The sequence below is a fragment of the Artemia sp. Qi Xiang Cuo genome, chromosome 14 (assembly GCF_049724085.1).
Source record: "Artemia sp. Qi Xiang Cuo chromosome 14, ASM4972408v1, whole genome shotgun sequence".
NCBI classification, from domain to species: Eukaryota; Metazoa; Arthropoda; class Branchiopoda; order Anostraca; family Artemiidae; genus Artemia; species Artemia sp. Qi Xiang Cuo.
Window position 1 is genome coordinate 14,211,396 of NC_142807.1, and position 19,871 is coordinate 14,231,266.

General features: G+C 34.7%; 1 protein-coding gene across 1 annotated transcript in view; it reads left to right on the plus strand.

Annotated features, from left to right (window-relative positions):
- The window catches only part of mgl (low-density lipoprotein receptor-related protein megalin), a 139,259-nt gene that overhangs the window by 56,853 nt on the left and 62,535 nt on the right, over positions 1-19,871 (plus strand). Inside the window, exons 17-22 of the mRNA XM_089100831.1 lie at positions 1,137-1,362; positions 2,852-3,076; positions 4,232-5,190; positions 13,299-13,606; positions 16,231-16,441; positions 18,025-18,285. Of these exons, the coding sequence (XP_088956957.1) occupies positions 1,137-1,362; positions 2,852-3,076; positions 4,232-5,190; positions 13,299-13,606; positions 16,231-16,441; positions 18,025-18,285 (2,190 nt within the window). The remainder of the gene's footprint in view (positions 1-1,136; positions 1,363-2,851; positions 3,077-4,231; positions 5,191-13,298; positions 13,607-16,230; positions 16,442-18,024; positions 18,286-19,871) is intronic.

Genomic DNA, 19,871 nt, shown 5'->3' on the forward strand with positions numbered 1-19,871 from the left:
ACACCAACAAAAAAAAACACAATTATTGGCAAATAACGATACTGTCAAATATGGTATTGTCAATATAAAATGAAAAAGAGGAACTTAAAGCCTAAATCACTATTTTTAGCATTAACTACAATTATGAAAAACAGAAAAAAAAAAAAAAAAAACACAATTATTGGCAAATAACTATACTTTAAAATATTTTATTGTAAATATAAAATTAAAAATAGGAAATTAAAGCCTAAATAAATATTTTTAGCATTAAATAAAATTATTAAAAACAGAAAAAAAACAAAAAAAAAAAACACAATTATTGTAAAATAACGATAATGTAAAATATGGTATTTTAAATATAAAATTAAAAATATGAAATTAAACCATAAATAAAATTTTTTTTAATTAAAAAAATTTTTTAAAAACAGAAAAAAAAAAAAAAAAAAAACACAATTATTGGAAAAAAAAGAAAAATTAAAAAATTTTATTTTAAATATAAAATTAAAAATAGGAAATTAAAGCCAAAATAAATATTTTTAGAATTAACTAAAATTATGAAAAACATAAAAAAAAAAAAAAAAAAAACACAATTATTGGCAAATAACGATACTGTCAAATATGGTATTGTCAATATAAAATGAAAAAGAGGAACTTAAAGCCTAAATCACCATTTTTAACATTGACTACAATTATGAAAAACAGAACAAAAAAAAACCAAAGAAAATAATTATTGTCAAATAATGATGTTTTAAAATATGGTATTTTCAATATAAAATTAAAAAAAGGAACTTAAAAACTAAATCACCATTTCTAAAATTAACTACAATTATGAAAAACAGAAAAAAAAAAACCATAATTAGTGCCAAATAATGATGTTCTAAAATGTTGTATTATAAACATAAAATTAAAAAAAGTAACATAAAGACTAAATAACCATTTCTAGCATTGACTACAATTATGAAAAAAAGAACAAAAAAAAAACATAATTATTGTAAAATAACGATGTTTTAAAATGTGGTATTGTCAATACCGAAGCCAAGAAGACTTTTTACAATTATCTTTTTTTATAGTTCGTTTTGACTTTTAAGAATTCTTTTTTCGTAGTTCACAAATATTCATATTTTCTTTGACAAATTTTATCCTGATTTGTTTTTTAGATTGAAACCTGTGATACTGACGGCCAAAATCGTAGAGTGATTCTTTCGGAAAAAAATGGAATTGCTAAGCCACAAGCACTATCTGTATTTGAATCGCGGATGTATTACCTAGACCCAGTTTATGAAGAAATCGCCCGAGTTGATTTACCCTCTGGTGACAAAAAAGTTGTTTTGATAGACAACACTCTTGATCTGAAGACGATGAAACTATTCCAAAAACGATCAGGTATGTAGACTAAGGCTGTAATTCATCAGGCCGTACTAAACTGTACAAAAACGATCCGGTAGGCAAAAAGCTAAGGCCATATTTCGTCTCCAGAAAGTAAAGTTTTCATATTGCAGTAAAGTGATTTCAGGAAATTTCACATAAGGCCGAACAAAAACGTTCCTGTAGGTAAAAAGTTAAGGTAATGCTTCATTTCAAAAAGTAAAGTTGTCATATTGCAGTAAATTGATTTAAGTAAAGTTTTCATATTGCAGTATAGTGATTTCAAAAAATTTCATATTCGCCGTACAAAAACGATCCTGTAGGTAAAAAGTTAAGGCCATGCTTCGTTTCAAAAAGTAAAGTTGTCATATTGCAGAAAATTGATTTGAGGAGATTTTACTTAGGCCGTGCAAAAATGATTCTGTAGGCAAAAAGTTAAGGTAATACTTCGTCTCTGAAAAAGTAATGTTGCCATATTGCAGTAAAGTCTAAGGCCGTACAAAAACGACCCTTTGGGCAAAAAACCAAGGCCATACTTCGTCTCTAAAAAGTGAAGTTGTCATATTGTGGTAAAAGGATTTCAGAGAATTTCACAGTAGGCCGTACTAAGGCCGTACAAAGACGATCCGGTTGGCAAAAGTCTAAGGCCCCTCCCCTCCCTGAAAAGAAAGAATATTAGAAAATTTCATTTTGAGACCCAGTGCATTTTACCTACATACTAATGTGTATATCCTACATACTAACAGAGTTAATGTCATTTCAATTTTATTTCACTGGGGCACTCGTTCAGTTGAATGTCATAATCTCTACATTAATCACCATAGTCATGCATGAGCTAATCTTTTGCGGATTCTCTACGTCTCCAAAAGTAAAGTTGCCATATTGCAATAAAGTGATTTCAGGGAATTTCACATGAAAGCTAATAAAATAGTGAGAGAAAAAATGCTTGCCTCCAGTTTCCCTCCTGTTACCTATTGAAGGGATTTATAATGGTAATTGTGTTGAAATGATCTGTACAATTTCTCTTCTTGCTGGGGGAAGGAGAATTTTGGCTCTCCTTCCCTCCCCTCTTAATGCAGACCTGTCAGGTTGCCGTGTAAGGCCGGTGCTGAAATAATAAGTACTATGAGGCTAATCAAACAACTATTTTGTTATGAAACACACAATAGAAACGCTAAGCAATGAATTAAGCAATTAATTTTCAATCAAGCATTGATCCTTCTGATCTATGATGCTGCTGATCCTGAGACGTCACTTTTCTTTGTTCTTTTCTTTTAACTTTAACTATTTCGATAATATCGAATTTTTATCCTTTCATTTATGCTTTTTAACGTTTATACTGTTTTTGTTTAGTATTGTACTTTTATCCTTTTTATACATTTTTCAAATATTTTTAACATGTGCGACAACATTTTGGTTTCCTCTTTGATTCTCTTATGTATAATTTAGATACTATTAAATTGCTACCCTTATTATAAGTTTTAACATTTTACATTTTTATCCACAGCTCCCGACAACCATCCCTGTGTCCTTAATAATGGTGGCTGTGAACACATTTGTCTACCAACATCTCTTGGAGGACGTGTGTGCCGCTGCTCGTTCGGATATAGAAAAGAAAGTGAAACCAGATGTCTTTCGTATAAATCGTTTGCCATTGTATCCCAACTTGGTATCTCTAGAGGTTTTGCCCTGGAAGACTCCGCTGAAGCCATGGTCCCTATATCTGGACCAGGTATGTGCTCTTTTTCTTTTTTTTTAACTTGTTTTGCCTCTTTGTCTTATTTTAACTTTTTTGCCTCTCCTTCTTGCTTTAACTTTTTGCCTCTTCTTCTTCTTCTTTTAGCCTTTTTTGCCTCTTCTTCTTTTACCTTTTTTTAAGTTTTTTCTTTTTTTTTGTCTCTCCTTCTTATTTTACTTTTTTGCCTCTCCTTCTTCATTTAACTTTTTTGTCTCTTCTCCTTCTTCCTTTAACTTTTTTGCCTCTCCTTCTTCCTTTAACTTTTTGCCTCTTCTTCTTCCTTTAACTTTTTGCCTCTTCTTCTTCTTTTAACTTTTTTTTAAGTTTTTCCTTTAATTTTTTACCTCTTTTTCTTCCATAAACTTTTCGCCTCTTCTTCTTCCCTTAAATTTTTGGCTCTGCTTCTTCTTTTAACTTTTTGACTCTTCTTCTTCTTTAAACTTTCTTGTCTCTTCATATTCTGTTTTTCCTCTTCCTCTTCTTCTTTTAAGTTTTTTTGGATATTTTTGTATTTTCAGTGGTTCGTAAAGTACCAAATAAATCAAAATAGAAACATTTTGTTTACCCTTGACCTATCTTAGGTCTATTCATAAACGAAAACCATGATTTTCTAAGATTTATCCTTTGATTGTTTCAGAACTATGAAGTTTTTAGGGCAGAACCGCTTTTTCGTCATTGTTACAACGATGAACCATGAAAATAACATGCAATGAAGTTTATTTTAAATAACGTTTCTGTTAAATGTTTCCATGGAAGCAACATTTCTTTTAGATTTGGCACCCACTACTACCAACAAAGTGTCCGGTTTTTATCTTTTGGGTCTAAAAGGGTATCTTTTGGGTCTAAAAGGGTATCTTTTGGGTATAAAAGGGGCTGAATCCCTAACGTCAGAACAACTGCCAGAAGATATTATCCAATATCACTGAAATTGGGGGAGGGATTAATGCCTAATATCTTAGTTATCCCAATCGGGCATATTTAAGTCCCTCAAAAATTATGAACAGAAACGCAAGATAAGGTATCTTAATGGGGCAACTGGTGTTACGTTATGTTCGTCGTAAGACTGGGTACTTCGGCGTAAGACTTCGACGTAACGCGAATAAAAGTTCTAATAACCTAAACTTATTATTCATGTTTTTTTCCTTTTAGGTCACAACATCCTTCATTTGGATTACCATTATGGAGAAAACTGGATATATTGGATTGATTTTAATAAAGACCCAAAAACGAACGGAATATTCCGAGTCAGACCAAATGGATCAGACATCACACACGTAATATCTACTGGAATCGGAAGCAACGGAATACGAGGCTTAGCCATCGACTGGCTTGCCGGAAATATGTACTTCACCAACGTATTTCCCCACGAGACTTATATAGAAGTCTGTAGTCTCGATGGCAAAAACAGGGTTGACATCGTCCGAACTACTAAAGACTCTCCGCGTGAACTAGCTGTCAACCCCATGAAACGCTACTTGTACTGGATTGACAATGGCCAATTTCCAACTATTGGGAAGGCTCTCTTAGATGGCTCTCAGTGGACTCCTGTTGTCACTTCTGGCCTAAGCAGTCCCAAGGATATAACCATTGATTTCCTTACTCACGATGTTTACTGGAGTGACTCTCGACAAGATACAATCCAAAAAATATCATTTAACGGTGGCAATAGACAAGTAATCCGTGGTAACCTACCAAACCCAATGGGTTTAGCCGTCCATAAACAACATGTCTACTGGGTGGACCGAAACTTGGGCACACTCTTCCGCACTAATAAAACTCCTGGGAATGCCACATTACCAGAGAGAATCAAGAGTGGCATGGACAACCTACGAGATGTGGCAGTTTTTGATATTGAAAGCCAGCCTTCTGCAGACACCCCATGTTCTCGTCAAGGTTCAAGTGGCTGTGAACAGCTCTGCTTTGCTTATCCTGGCGATGCTAAGAATGTGTCAGCGGATGGTTTTGTTTGTAAGTGTGCTAGCGGTGTTCTCAATGAAGATAGAAAAACTTGTGGAACGCCTAAAGAATATATTGCGTTTGTCACCAGAACTGAAATTAAGACAGCTTCATTGGATCCAAAAACTTTGATTGCACCTAAGCGGTCGCTAGTAAGTATTTTTTATTCTTATTATTTTCTGGCATTATAGTCCAGTAAATCTACGAAACTCTGGGACAAAATTGCAATATAAAAGATTTTTGGACCGTCTTGTAGAGAAAAAATTTTTGTACAACATATCAAAAGTCCCCAAGAATCTCCTGGGTAGAACAGGGTAAAAAACAGAGGACAAGGGGGCAAAGGGGGGAAATTGTAAAAACTCAGGGGCAGATTTATTGTGCGCTCGAACTTCACGTCTGCTCTTTTTCTGCGCGGAGAAATCGAAAAAAGAAAGTTATGTTGTTTTATCGCTGAATTTGGTTCGATTTCCCCTTTTAGCGAGGGAGGGGGAAAACAGTATCCTCGAGAGTTGTGTGATATGGCTGGTCCAAACGTTGCTCCCAAGGTTTTTTGACTCGATGATTTAAAAAACATTGTATTAAATTCGTATCTTGCTTTTCTTCAGTGTTTTCACCGTAGGGGAGACAATACATTGTGCCTTCGGAGTACGTCGGCAGATTTACTTGGACTATATAATAGAAACATAAGACAAAACTAAATGTAAAAATGAAACAAATCAGGGAACTTCGGTAATCACAGCAAAAGATAATTAGGGTTGTATTGAACTAAAAAGGATAAGATCAAGCATTTGTACTAAACATCGTCTTCTTTATCGTTATCAACAAAAACATCTTTATTGGAACACGCAATCCCTTGGCAGTCTGCAAGCAAGTGTGCAAGGCAATCCATTTTTTCGGCAACTACAGCGTGAACTGTCACAATTGGAACGCGTACAGCTGCAACGAATCACATTTAGCAGATGAGGCGGAGCAGGTCCGATGTCTGTCATGATCAGAGTGAGGCGTCCGTCACGTAATCACCAACCCTAGTCTTTCGGGTCGAGTTCTGACGCATCGTTACGCCACTCCATTGTCTGATAGAAGACTCTATAAGAATAAAATTTCGCAGCCGATGGAGTTGGTGGAAGTCTCTCTGGGTTTACAAAAGTTGATGTCTTTGGGCTGTTCTGTTTCTCAAGAAAAACTCTGTACCTAACTTTGCTGAGGCCCTCCCCTTCCTTATCCTTGTAGGAACACAGGAAAAGATTTTCACCGACTAGCTGGACTTCTTCCTTCCTAGATCGCGGATCAAGAAACACTTCACAGTTATTCCTAAATTATTCATGGCTTTTTAGGAATGGCAGGACAGCCTGCTTTCCTATCCCAAACAAACGGGACGTCGTGTCGCAACCCAGAAGAGCGTGGCCGACGGGAATATAGTGAAAAACCTGTCCAAGCGATCTTTTGATAAAGTTGATGTTCCAGTATTTAGTTGACACCGCTGTTGACTTGGTACTGGTTTTGAAATAGAGATCCCTGGCTTCCGGAGGCAAGTTATGGAGGAGAAGGATCAATAAATCAGTGTCGTTTCCGACTATAGTGGTTACCCCTTCCTTGTCGGCATCAACATCTGTCAATGCAATCAGAACGTCCGCATATCTCTCTGCATGAAGGACAGTGAGGCCGGCTTGGACAAGCTTCTTACCAATAGCTCGAATAATTTACTGCTTATTGTTGGGATTCCGCAAAAAGTCCTCCTTCTTCCTTTGCAGTTTCATACTCAGCGTGAAATCGACGGTCGGACACTGGATAACTTTCGTTCGTCTAACTTGGGTGACATCTTTGGTAGACGGACCTAAAGTGTAACCATCAAAGACAACAGAAGCATTTGAATACTCCTGTGTCACGGAGGAAACGTAACTGTTGCAAATCTGTTTGAAATTGTTTCCTGTTTTTCATGGAATATTCTGGAGTAGCCATCCGCCATCGATCATGTGTTTTTCCGGCTCTTTTGATAGGATGTTCACAGGTTCTGCCTTTGCTAATTTCCAAATAGCTTTTGCTAACTCCGCTTTATATGGCTGTCATGGCAGGCTTGACGATTCGAAAAGGGGAGTAGGATAGATGGAGAGTTCGAATCTGAGTATTTCTTCCACACCCCCTCCAGCTCTAGTTGCCGCTGCTGCAAGACGTTGGAATAGAAGACTTGCGTCCATTTTTATGTCTTCACCGTCAGCTTCGGAAATGTTGCCTTGATAGGCCATCGTAATCGCTTTGCTCTTACATTTGAAGATGTAGCGATCGGCATCGGCGTCGTCTATTGACTTTAGAATTTTTTTTTCCTATCGCCTTTGCTTCATCCGCGTTGACATCCCTTTGCTGCTGTCATACCATTCGATATATTGCGCAATTGAGTGCAGTTGTCCTACTGACAGGACTGCACAAAAAAGCTACTGAAGCCTTTATGTCCTTTCTATCTCTTTCTATCCGAGCTGGTCTAGCCGAAACGTGCTGGCCATATGACGCGTACTCAACGCCGGTGAGTGACTACATAAGCTCATTAATTTCAGCTCGTACTGGCATTGAAACTGTCTACATCAACCTTTACGTCTAACTCATTCCATTTCCTCTCGTGAGTCCCCAGCTTGTTTTCAACAACCTCATTAGTACTTGATCAGTTACTAAGTTGTGAGAGAGCCCAGCCCAAAATTTATCGCTTCTTCGAATGACAAACATCCCATCCGTGATGTCTTTATACAGCTTCTGGTTACTTTCTTTCAGCTCTTCCATTTTCTGAAGAAATATTTTCAACGACTTCGTTTACAGTTTGTGGCCTGCAGCTGCAAAGTAAGGGAGCATCTCAGAGAGTGCTTGAAGATACTGCATTCAATTACCGGTCTGTTCTGCCAGGATGGCCTTCTTAAGCACTCCTAACATTTCTGAATACTGAAGCCATATTTTTGCAGTCCTTTTGTTCTGTAGTGCGTCTTTGTTCTGCAGTCCTTTTGTTCTACCAAAACTCCCTCATTCGCGTTTGTATTTGACGTACTATGTCAGTGTTGGATGCGTCTTCGAGGGTTTCTTCCTCATTCAGTATAGCCATACATATTGCCGGAGCTTCTGCAAAATCTTGATGTCTCGCACGTATGTCATCTGTGCAGTCGAAACCATACGATTTGCAAATGAGAGTGATCTGCAATGCTGAATCTATAAGATCGTGCACTCTAAAGGCTCTTGAAACAGCCTTGCCGCTAAGGATATGCTTAATAGTGTTACAGGAATATAGGCATTCGAGCACTTCTTTTATTCCTGTTTCCGTCATCAAGTGTCCGATTTATCCAAGAAAGCTCACACGGCAATGGAGACCACCGATCATTGGAACTGCTGCCTTGAGAGGACAATCAGCAGGCTCAGCATTGATGATGTTCACCGCTTTCATGGACAACGGTTGGTCGAAAGTCACAACTGTTACCATTCCGTGCTGGCGTGCTTTATCGGAGATAAAACGTAAGGTTGTGTATACACAAGAAAGATCGGAGGGATTTTAGTCGATCATAGGCAGAAAAACAATCGACGAGGCGCCTTTGTGTGACCCATGGTGAATTGCTTGCATAAATCCACTCCATCCGGCCCGTTTCGTGTCATGTATCCAACTTGCATGCCATAGTAGGTCAATACTATCGATCTTGTCGTCGAAGGTGATGGTCGGTATGGGTTTGTACACAAGACTGTTCCTCTGCTGGCTTCTGTTGTAGAAGAAGAAAGGCACTTGTCCATCCTGCTGGAGTATTCTCGAAATCGTCATTCTTTCTTTTTACGAGACAAACTATGGAAGTGGGACGGCAGTAGTCTTTTCTGCACTGGTTGTGTACTATTTCACCGTCTTCAACTGTTATCTGTTCACCCGTTGCACACTAACCTCGTTGATCCAAAGACTCCTTTTTTTTGTGATTCTGATACTTTCACCACCAGTACGGATGTTGCGGCTGCAGAGCTTGCAACGTTCATGTTCATCCTCCATGAATAGGGTGTCATATGAAAACTGCAAACAAAAACTTATTAGGCAAGAAAGAGGAGCTTTTTGCACTAGCCACATTGTAGTCACACTTGTGGCTAAACCCAAACCAAAGCTCTGTTTCGGACACGAAAACAACCCACAAAGTGATCTGTCCATAAGATTTGTGAGACCAAACCTCTAATTAGCCTCAAGCCAGGAGGCGTAGTTAAGAATTTTGGCCAATTAAGCGGCTCTCAGAAATAGGACGTAAAGAGAGGAAGCAAAGTACCTTAATTTGTACGTAAGGTTTACCGTTTGTTCACCCGTAAAAATAGAATTCAGGAACTGTACAACCAGCGTGACGCGTCGCACTTTCCAAGTAACACAAATTATTTCCTTCTATTTCTACTCTGCCTCACAAAATACAACAGTTGAAAACAGCCTGAGCTATAAGGAAAGCTCAAAATTTTCACTAAAGTTTGAATTCACTTTACGATCTTAACGACCACTAGCTTTCGGCTAGAGAAAATTTCAAGCACAAAACCCGTCGGAAAATCGGCTCGGTTTTCACAATCCGCTCGGGTTTTCACTATGTGTAAATACACCATTGTTGAATCTTGAGGAAAGTGGAGAAGAGAAGGACCACGGCATATGATGCTAAAGTTTCATCAGAACGGTATTAGAGGATTTTAAAAACAAGGTAACAGACTTTGGTATCCCCTTCAAATTTTGTAAAATAGTCTGACTATATTTTCCCTTCAGAAGGTATCTTGATTCTCTCCTTATTCCTCTAGTAAAAAGAAAACAGGGGGGGAGGTGAAAGGCTAATTACAGAGTAATCAAAGTAACATATTCATTCTTCTTGCAATGGGAAACCCCAGAAAACCAGTCTTGTAGACTGCTGTAAAGTATCATTATTTCCCCCTCTTTTCCCCCTGCAAAGGGGAAAACAGAGGAACAACCTATTACACAGCACTAAAAAACTCATATTCGATCTTCTTGGACCTAAAAGCAACAGAAATGCCATTCTCAACATCAAAAACTACCGGCCGTGGATTTTCGAGTTTTCCCTTGATTTCCCCCTTTCCATCCGTTTTTCATCTTGTTCCGCCAAGGGGACTCTTGGGGACTTTCGGTATGTTGTACAGAATTTATTTCTGTACAAAAATGGTGTAAAAATCGTTTATATTGCAATTTTGTCCCAGATCGTCGATTTTTTCCGTAGATTTACTGGACTATTATTATAACTTTACCGTATGTTAATAGTTGCTAATTATTACTCTTTTTATTATTATCAAGTAAGTAAGTTACACTGGGTTTATTTAAAATAAAGTATACATCTTCGATACATCTTGTTTATTTAAAAAAAAAACGATTTTCTGATTGGTAGCGCTTTTAATTATTTAAATTTTTAATTATTAAAATGGAATGCAATCGTCTCTTCTATAAAGCTAAAAATAATGTAATTTTATGTTTCCAATATTCTTCGTATGCTAATAAAAAAAAACATAAAATATTTTCTTCAAGAGGAAGGGGGGAGATAAAATGCTGTAATTTGTTGTATTTTTAAAATTCTATGAAAATACCCTTCTTTGTTTATTTATTATTTTTTTTTAATTCGTTTATTTATAAAGATAAAAAAAAATCAATGTGAGTTTTATTTAAATTTTGCTTCTAAACTATAGTAAGCAACTCCTTAAATTAAAAAAAGAAAAAAAAATATTCAGGACGAGGGGAAAGTATTTAAAAATTTCCTAAAAAGTCTTGGCTATTCTAAATTTTCTAAAAGTTTACAATTTTTAGCTTTCTAGGGGAGAAGGAATACGCCATCAGCTCCTCCCATCTGGCAGGTTTAAGTGCACTTATGTATATAAATTTGCAGCTTTTTGTAAATATTTCGCAAAAAGAAGTACAAGATGAATTTGTTTAAATGATGGATTTCGGTGAATTTTGTGCTAAATCTGCTAAATACTTTGTGCTAAATGTGCAAAAAAGATGAATTTTATGCCAATGAGTGTGGAAATGTTGATTTATATTATGTACCTTTTTTTTTTCTTTTTTGAACATCAAGCTGTAACAAAAACATTCTAATATTTTTAAAATTTAAAATAGTTGCGATTGAATAGCGTATTTACAATTTATGAGATAATAACTTTATTATTTTACATTCCTTATATTTATATTTCAGATTATTTATATGAATTATAATCCTGAAAATATTAATTATTTTATATTTACTGTTTTCATAAAAGAAAAGGAATTTAGTTTTCTTTAGAAACGCTATATAACTAACTGGTTTTAATTAATCAATTTCAACACAAAGGTTTTTATTTGAAAAAAAATGCAAATAAATAATGTCTGTTCTATTATTTTATACGGGAATTTATTTTAAATATATTTTCTCAACATCCGCAAGTACACAGGGTGTGGGCTTTAGGGCCCATGTCCCTCCAAAATCAAGTTTTTTCTAGTTTTTCCAATAGTTTTCCATATTTTCTATATGAGTCTCTGTTTTTGTATATTTTTTTATTCTTTTTGACTTAATATTTTTGGCTTAATAAAATTATAAGCACAGTGAAATAATAATAATTTTTTAATAAAATTTAATTTACAATTACAAGCAAAATATTTTTGACTTGATAAAATTGTAACCCAAATAAAACATGTAATAATCCTATTATAAAAATTATACTTTAAGTAAAATTATAAAACCAAAAATAAGCCAATTACTACCTAAAAATGTAATCGAAATATTTTTAGCTTAAAAGATTATAAGCCAAATAAAATTATAATAATCATTTAGTAAAATTACATTTTTAATAAAATTATAAACGTAAAAAAATAAGCCAGTCATTATCTTAGATCTTAGAATAGCCAATTAGATCTTGTAGAATAGCCAATTATATCTTAGAATAGCCATTAGATCCTATAGAATAACCAATTAGATCTTAGAATAGCCACTAGATCTTAGAATTGCCATTATCATTATCTTAGAATAGCCAGTGAGATACGGTGATGACCTCCTGTAGATTTATCGTTGGCGGTGCGGTGACGACAACAGTTGACGTTTGAGTCCCAATTGAGCTTCCATTCAACGTTGGCCGAATCTTTGTCGATCCCAACTTTGAATGACAGGGTTGATTGTGTTTAAAATTTTGAGCCTCGGAATATGTTTAAGAAGACTTACAATTTGTTATTATGTATGTTCAACAGCAGTTGATAACAAAATAGCTGTAGCATATAGTAAAATATTTAAAATTTAAAAATGTAATAAAATATTCAATAAAATAATAATATGTTAACTCCTTTATTTTATAATAATGGATTTTGTTTCTGCTTATCTCTCATTTTAGGGTTAAAATAAAAGCAGTTAATCATTATTAGTAACAAACAGAGTTCCGGAACGGATCCTAGGTAACTAAAAAGAATTATGTTTATGTTTTTGGTACGCAAAGTACTGTGTAGGGTGATTCCGTGGACCTGTAGATACTTACGATATTAATTTTTGAGCAAAGAACCTATTGTTCTATACTTTAATTCAGCCAAAATCCAATTTAAGTAGCATACCTAGGAAAAAAAAAACTACTGCTGTTAATATTTTGGCTACAGAAAGCTCTATACAAAGTGTGTCTAGGGCTCTTTTATTTACGTATCATATTAATAAACTTTCAAAATTTCCAGACAACTTTCACAAATTTAGTTGGCCTTATAGACGGCGTTTGAAAATATACAGCCTAGGTAAAACGACGGCTCTTAATATTCTGGCTAGACAAATCAGTATGTAAAACGTTTTCGTGAGCCTGTGTTTACGTGTATTATTTATGAGCTTTCAAATTTTTTAGACAGATTTCACGGATCTCATTGGCCTTGATTTTGTTTAGGCGAATAATCTACATGCTCTTTGTCCAAGTTCAGCCAGATTGATCGGTATAAAGTTACAATAAAATACAATATAAAACAATGTAACAACATGAAACGTAAATCAATATAATGTAACAATATGAAATGGTAGAATAATGTAAACAAATAGTGACAAATAATAAAAGTAATACTATTATAATAATAAAAAATTAAATAATATAAAATGATATAGATATAGAATAATATAAAGGGAAATATATAAAATTAAATGCTGTATTATAGATAAGCACGTAGGCAGTGTTTCATAAATATATACTAGCTAAAACCACATCTATTAATATTCTGGCTACACAAAGCACTATGCAAAGTGTTTGGGTGAACCTGTGTTTAAGTATAGCGCTAGTGAGCTTTCGAACTTTCCAGGCAAACTTCACAAATCTAGTTGGCCTCGATTTCGATTACGTAGATGACCTGATGTTCTTCACTCAAATCCGGCCAGAAGCTCGTATTGCTTCTGTGAATACAAACGAGTTCAGTAGCACCAGTGTAAAAACCATCCTACGTGGGTTGATCAGTCCAGAAGGAATTGCCTACGATTGGACTCATAAGAAAATCTACTGGACAGATTCAGTGAATAACAGTATCTATGCAATGGATACTGATGGAACAAACGTAATCAATATTGCCAGGGTTGTTCGACCGAGAGCAATTGTTGTCCATCCGTGCATGGGGTGAGTGATTTTTCTATTTGATGAATGTATATATTATACAAATGCTCTCATACAAACGGATTTTAAGTAACTTTAAACCTAAGATAAAGTCCCCAGAGTAGTTTTGGGATTTAGCATTCCTATGCTAATAGGTTTATGTTCCGCATGGTAAAAGGTTTATTTTGTTCTCTTGTATGTTAAACTTAAGGTTTATGTTCCTTTAAGTACCCGAACTTAAGATAAAGCCCCCAGATTAGCTTTGAAGTTTGTGTTCTCTATGCTATAGGGTTATGTTCCTTTAAGTACTCGAACTTAAGATAAAGCCCCCAGAGTAGCTTTGGGGTTAACGTTCTCTATGCTATAAGGTTTATACTCCGCATGCTAAAGGTTTATTAAGTTCACTTGTATGTTAAAATTAAGGTTTATGTTCCCTTAAGTGTTCAAACTTAAGATAAAGCCCCCCGAGTAGCTTTAGGGCTTATGTTCCCTATGCTATAAGGCGTATGTTCCATATGCTAAAAGGTTTATTATTTTCACTTCTACGTTAAACTTAAGGTTTTTCGTTCCTTTAAGTGTTCAAACTTAAGATAAAGCCCCCAGAGTAGCTTTAGGGCTTACGTTCCCTATGCTATAAGGCGTATGTTCCATATGCTAAAAGGTTTATTATGTTCACTTCTACGTTAAACTTAAAGTTTTTTGTTCCTTTAAGTGTTCAAACTTAAGATGTGTCCCCAGAGTAGCCTTAAAATGCGAAGGGCAGTGAATCCAAAATCAGGTCGCTGGAATTGGTTGAGATGCGTCTTTGGGAATCACAAGCCGTTAATTTCTGGAGTTTACGGACGAAAAGCGTTGGACAATTTAACAAATTCATATTGTCCATTTATTTAAACGGTTCAATATGACAACACTGAAGAAAATTTGTTACTGCTCCAAAACTACACAGTTTGAAACAATTAAAGGAAAACTCTGAGAAAATCAGAGTTTTCATGCGTTAATAGACTTGAGATGGGTTCAAGGGCAAAAATTGTAACAATTTTGATGTCCTTGGTATCCCCATTTCCCCCCTAGTCATGTCCCCTTTTCATGTTTTTAATGTGTTACTTTTCTGCTGTCTCGTATTTTTGTTGTTTTGATGTGATAGGATGATTCTGCTATCTTTGATAGCTGATATTTTGCCTTATCCATTTCTCTAATCACATTTCCGAACCTCTTTTTTTATTTGGAATTTGAAAAAACGTAATAAATACGTCCGTAACATGTGCAATTCGGAAATTCTTTCGGAAAGCTTAGGTCATCCTGTCAGAAAATGTCAAATTTTTGGGACTTTGTCTTCCAAGTAGATAAATTATAAAAATTTAAATGATATACAAAAAATATGTATTATATATGATTCAACAAGGATCATATTTTTTGGTAACAAAAACGCTTAATTGAAAACGGTCAGTCAAAAGAATCTTTGCATAGGAATAAATCTGATATATCTGATAAATCTGAATAAATCTGATTTCGTCTACCAGACGAAAGAACCGAAGACGGCTGTTGGTTATATAGCCGAAATATTTGCTTAGGCTGTATATTATGTTTTATTCACTGTCTTCAGAAATTTCCTCGTTATTTTCTTATATTCTATAATTAATTAAATGTTTTGGCGCTAAAATTTGAAGATAGAAAACAGGGACTACGTCATACTGTGTTTAGAAAGGCTCTTGTGCAACCTGAACAGTTTTCTTTAAGAAGAAAAAGGATTTATTAAAAAGAAATAAACACATTAAAAACCAACTCGAAGTTTATAAACTTGTATGGGTAGACGTCACCCTTTACGAAACCCTACATATACAATCACTACCAGCCATCCTTACCCTCATCCCTCTCCCAAAAATAATAAAATAAATTATTAAAAATAAAAGAAATAAATTAAATGCGGCATCACCAGCATACGTCCATTGACCCCCCTCCCCCAATGTGTAGACAACATGCCTGTTTTTATCCCATAAGAACAACAATCCGGCTGATATGTAATGAAATAATTTCTTAGACCACACTGCTTTTCCATTTACGAAAAATTAAGCAAGAAAAACGGGTTTTAATTTTTATAAAGCAGTGAATACAATAAAATAAACACTTATAGGGAGTGTTAAATAAAATTCCCTATAAGTTTTATGTGTTACAAATAACACATAAAAGGAAGTGTTTATTTAATATGTGACTTTTGTTTTCTATTTATTTATATTTTTTTCTTTTGTTATTGTTTTTTTTCTTTATGTGTTTAGTATGTTTTTATTTTGATGTAAGTTAAAGTTTTTAAAAAGAACATTTTTTGTTTCATTTTTTTCTTTTCTTCTTTTTTTTCCGTTGAGAAAGGCTCCCGGACGTGGGGCCGAAATATTCGGAGTATTTTGTTTAATTAAGTGTTTATTTTATTGTATTCACTGCTTTATAAAAATTAAAACCCGTTTTTCTTGCTTAATTTTTCGTGATATGTAATGTAATGATACGTGTATGTAATGATATGTAACTTTAAAAACAACCCATTTTTTTGTTAATTCTATTCCCTATTGTTATACGTTGTAACTGATTTTCTTAGTGAATTCTTTAATTATGGTTTAAAGGTCTCTATTTCATCATTGACACTCTTATTTTCATAGGTATATGTTTTATACTGAATGGGGAATATTTGGCGCTACAGGAAAAATATTTAGAAGCACTATGGCTGGTACCCTCAAGGAAGCTATCGTTGACAAAGAACTAACTCAGCCATCTGGCCTTGCAATTGATTATGATGATGATAACCTTTACTGGACAGATGCTGTTCTTGAGAAGATAGAAAAGAGTGACTTAGATGGGAAGAATAGAGAGGTAATATTTGATCCTACACTTGATCTATTTTACCTTCGCTGGTAATTACCATAAAATATTGCCATAAGAGTTAGATAATTACCATGATAATTGTCATAATTGCACTAGATAACTACATAAAATAATTACCAAATAGGGGGTGTGATGGGAAGAATAGAGAGGTAAGACTTGCTCACACACTTGACCCATTTTATTTTATCGCATAATTTCTATAATTTAATTGCTATATGAACTAGATAATTACCATAGTAATTATCATAATGGAAATAATGTAATAACTAAATAATGTAATTACAAAAAAATGAATGTGATGGAAAGAATAGAGAGGTAAGATTTGGTTATACGCTTAATCCATCTTTGCAGATAATTACCATAGCACAGACTACCATAAGAGTGATAAAATTACCAATATAGTTTCCATAATTACTTTAGATTACCAAAAGACTGACTTTGGCGGAAATAATAGAGATATAAGGTCTAATCATACATATTATCTATTTTATCTTTGTAGATGATTACTATGACATTAAATACCATAAGAGTCAAATAATTACCAAGATCATTTTCATTATTACCTAAGATTAATACCAAAACACTGACTTTGGGGAAAGTATAAAGAGCTAAGATCTGATCATACACTTGATCTATTTTATTTTTGCAGATAATTACCATAATGCCAGTTTCCATAAGAATCAAATAATTACCAAGAATAGTTTCCATAATCACCTAAGGTTATGGCCAAAAAAGTGACTTTGGTGGACGGAATAAAGATCTAAGATCTGGTTATATGCTTGATATATTGTCTTCCCAGATAATTTCCACATTAACAATTACCATAAGAGTAAGATAATTACCAAGATAAGACTAAAATTATCTAAGATGATTACCAAACAGCGACATTGATGGGAAGAATAGAGAGGCAAGATTTGATTATGCGCTTGATCCATTTTTTGTGCAGATAATTACCATAATATTAATTGCCATAAGAGTCAAGTAATTACCAAGATAGTTTCTGAAGAAATCTGCTTCAAAGTTAGTACGAAAGATAATATAATTTTTTGGGGTATCTAAGCAAATACTTATACGTCTCATCAAATAAATTAATCAGAACTTAGCTCATACATGCTTAGAAAAGTATTGTGTTTTATTGACGCTTGGAAAACTACGAAAGAGGAATTTTAAATCTGAATCCTTCAAATACGAAATACAAAATTGTGCAAAATAAATTGATCAGGAAATTAATAGTTTGATAGTTTGATAGTTTGGAAATTAATGATCTATAAGATTTGCAGAAAATAACTTTTAACTAATTTAGACTAATTAACTTTTTCAATAACTATGCTGAATTTTAAGTTTATGTAACTTCAAGTATAATCAACTTCAATTTTTTTAATCAGTTCAATTAACTTATTCTTTTAAATTAACTTTAATTAACTAGTTTAATCAACTAGTTTAATTATTTTTATTAATTAGAGTTAATTACAAATAGTTTATTAATCTTTTAATTGGTTACATTGCTTAATTTAACTTAGTTAATATAAATTAACAAATTTATTATTTTTGATATATTAATTTAATTTTAGATCATTATACGAGCCACAATATATCCATTCGCCATCACAGTCTTTGGCCAACATATCTACTGGACCGATTTGCAGCTCCGGGGTCTCTACCGTGCCAGTAAACATACAGGTGCAGATCAGATCGAACTTGTCAGAAGATTGGATGATTCACCAAGAGACCTTCAAGTCTACTCACCGGACAGGCAGCGTTGCCAATTCAATCCTTGCACTTTAAATAATGGCGGCTGTGCGCAGTCTTGCCATCCTGGTCTCAATGCTACGGTAAGGGTTAATTAGATGTAAATTTCCGTTTCTTTTCTTTGCTATTCCATTTTTATGAAAATTATACTTTGTAAGAGGATACTTTTGAGGGTTTTTATGGCACTCTCGCAAAGCCTTATTTGCAACGCTGCCAGCACATATCATTTCGCATGCACTGTGTTGGATGTGTCCAGCTTTGTCACACTGCTGCTACTGCAAGCATATCATAGTGTTTAGCAATGCTTTACAATTTAGCTCTAAGAGCATTTTATTTAGAACAGAAAGCATAGTCTGAGAGCTTAAAAAGGGGCAAAAGAAAACTTCCCAATTTAGATTCCCCAATTTGCCAATTTGGTAATTAAAATTCCCCAATTTTCCAATTTGGTAATTAAAATTCCCCAATTTGGTAATCCCAAGTTAGACTGGCTGTTTTAGAAATTTCAAAGTTGTTATAATATTACTACTCCTACTACTACTAAAGCTAATTTTATCATCAAGCTGCTTGAGGCTAATCAGCTGTGCACCATCCTCCCCCACTTCGATCTGTTCCAAGGCGTATTCTTTATCTCCTCAAATGAATCTTGAATTCCATGGATTTGCTTTTATTTTCACCGCTCCTCTTCCGTTCAGTGATGCTGTTGTCCAGGGATTTTCAAGTAGTATGATTTTTGGTAACCTCATCACCTAACCGTAAACTGTAACCTATCCATCTTTACATTTTCTGTCTTTATAGCTATAAAAATGGAGATCCAAGCGTATTTCTTTACAGCGTATATCTTCACAGCTACGCACGCTCCTCCTCCATCTCAATCTGTTCAAAGCTTCTCTCTTTACACCCTCCCAAGAAGTTCTCATTTCATTGTGACACTCTCTCCTTGCGATGATACTGTTTAATACTGTTTGGTATTAAATCTTTCCTTGCGACATTCTCCCCTCTTCGGCGAAGACCAGCTTTTCGTTTGGACCCCGACGGTTACCCAACAAGGGCGACCTTGGGCAATCTGTGGTCCTTCATCCACAAAAGGTGTCCTAGCCATCTCAACCTTTATCTTATTATAGCCCTAGAAAGCGGGATTGAACCACATTTTCGTATAGCTCACTGGCTGAGATACGATCTGGCTGAGAGTCGGATACCCAAAAGCCTGAATTATTGTAAAAAAAAAAGATATCCTTAGACAATTAGGTACTGCGGGCAGCTTCATTTACCTTGGTAGTATTATTAGTAGAGACGGTGGTAGCGCGAAAGGGTAAGAAGTTGAAAGTAGAATAGCCAAGGCTCAGGGTGTTTTTTCACAGTTAAAAAAGTTTGGAAGAATAGGAAGACAAGTCTGCAAACCTAGATTAGAATATTAGTAGCTACAGTGATGACAGTGGTCAAATATGGCTCTGAAGCATTTGCTAGATGTTTCTCAGAGAAAATTCCTACGGATTGTTCTGTGTACCGAGCTGACTGACCGTATTTCAAACAGTAGGCTGCACGAAAAATGTGGTTCAATCCCGCTTTCTAGGGCTATAATGAAAGAAAGGTTGAGATGACTAGGGCACGTCCTGCGGATGAAGGATGACAGATTGCCGAAGATTGTCCTTTTTTAAAAACCGTCTAGGGT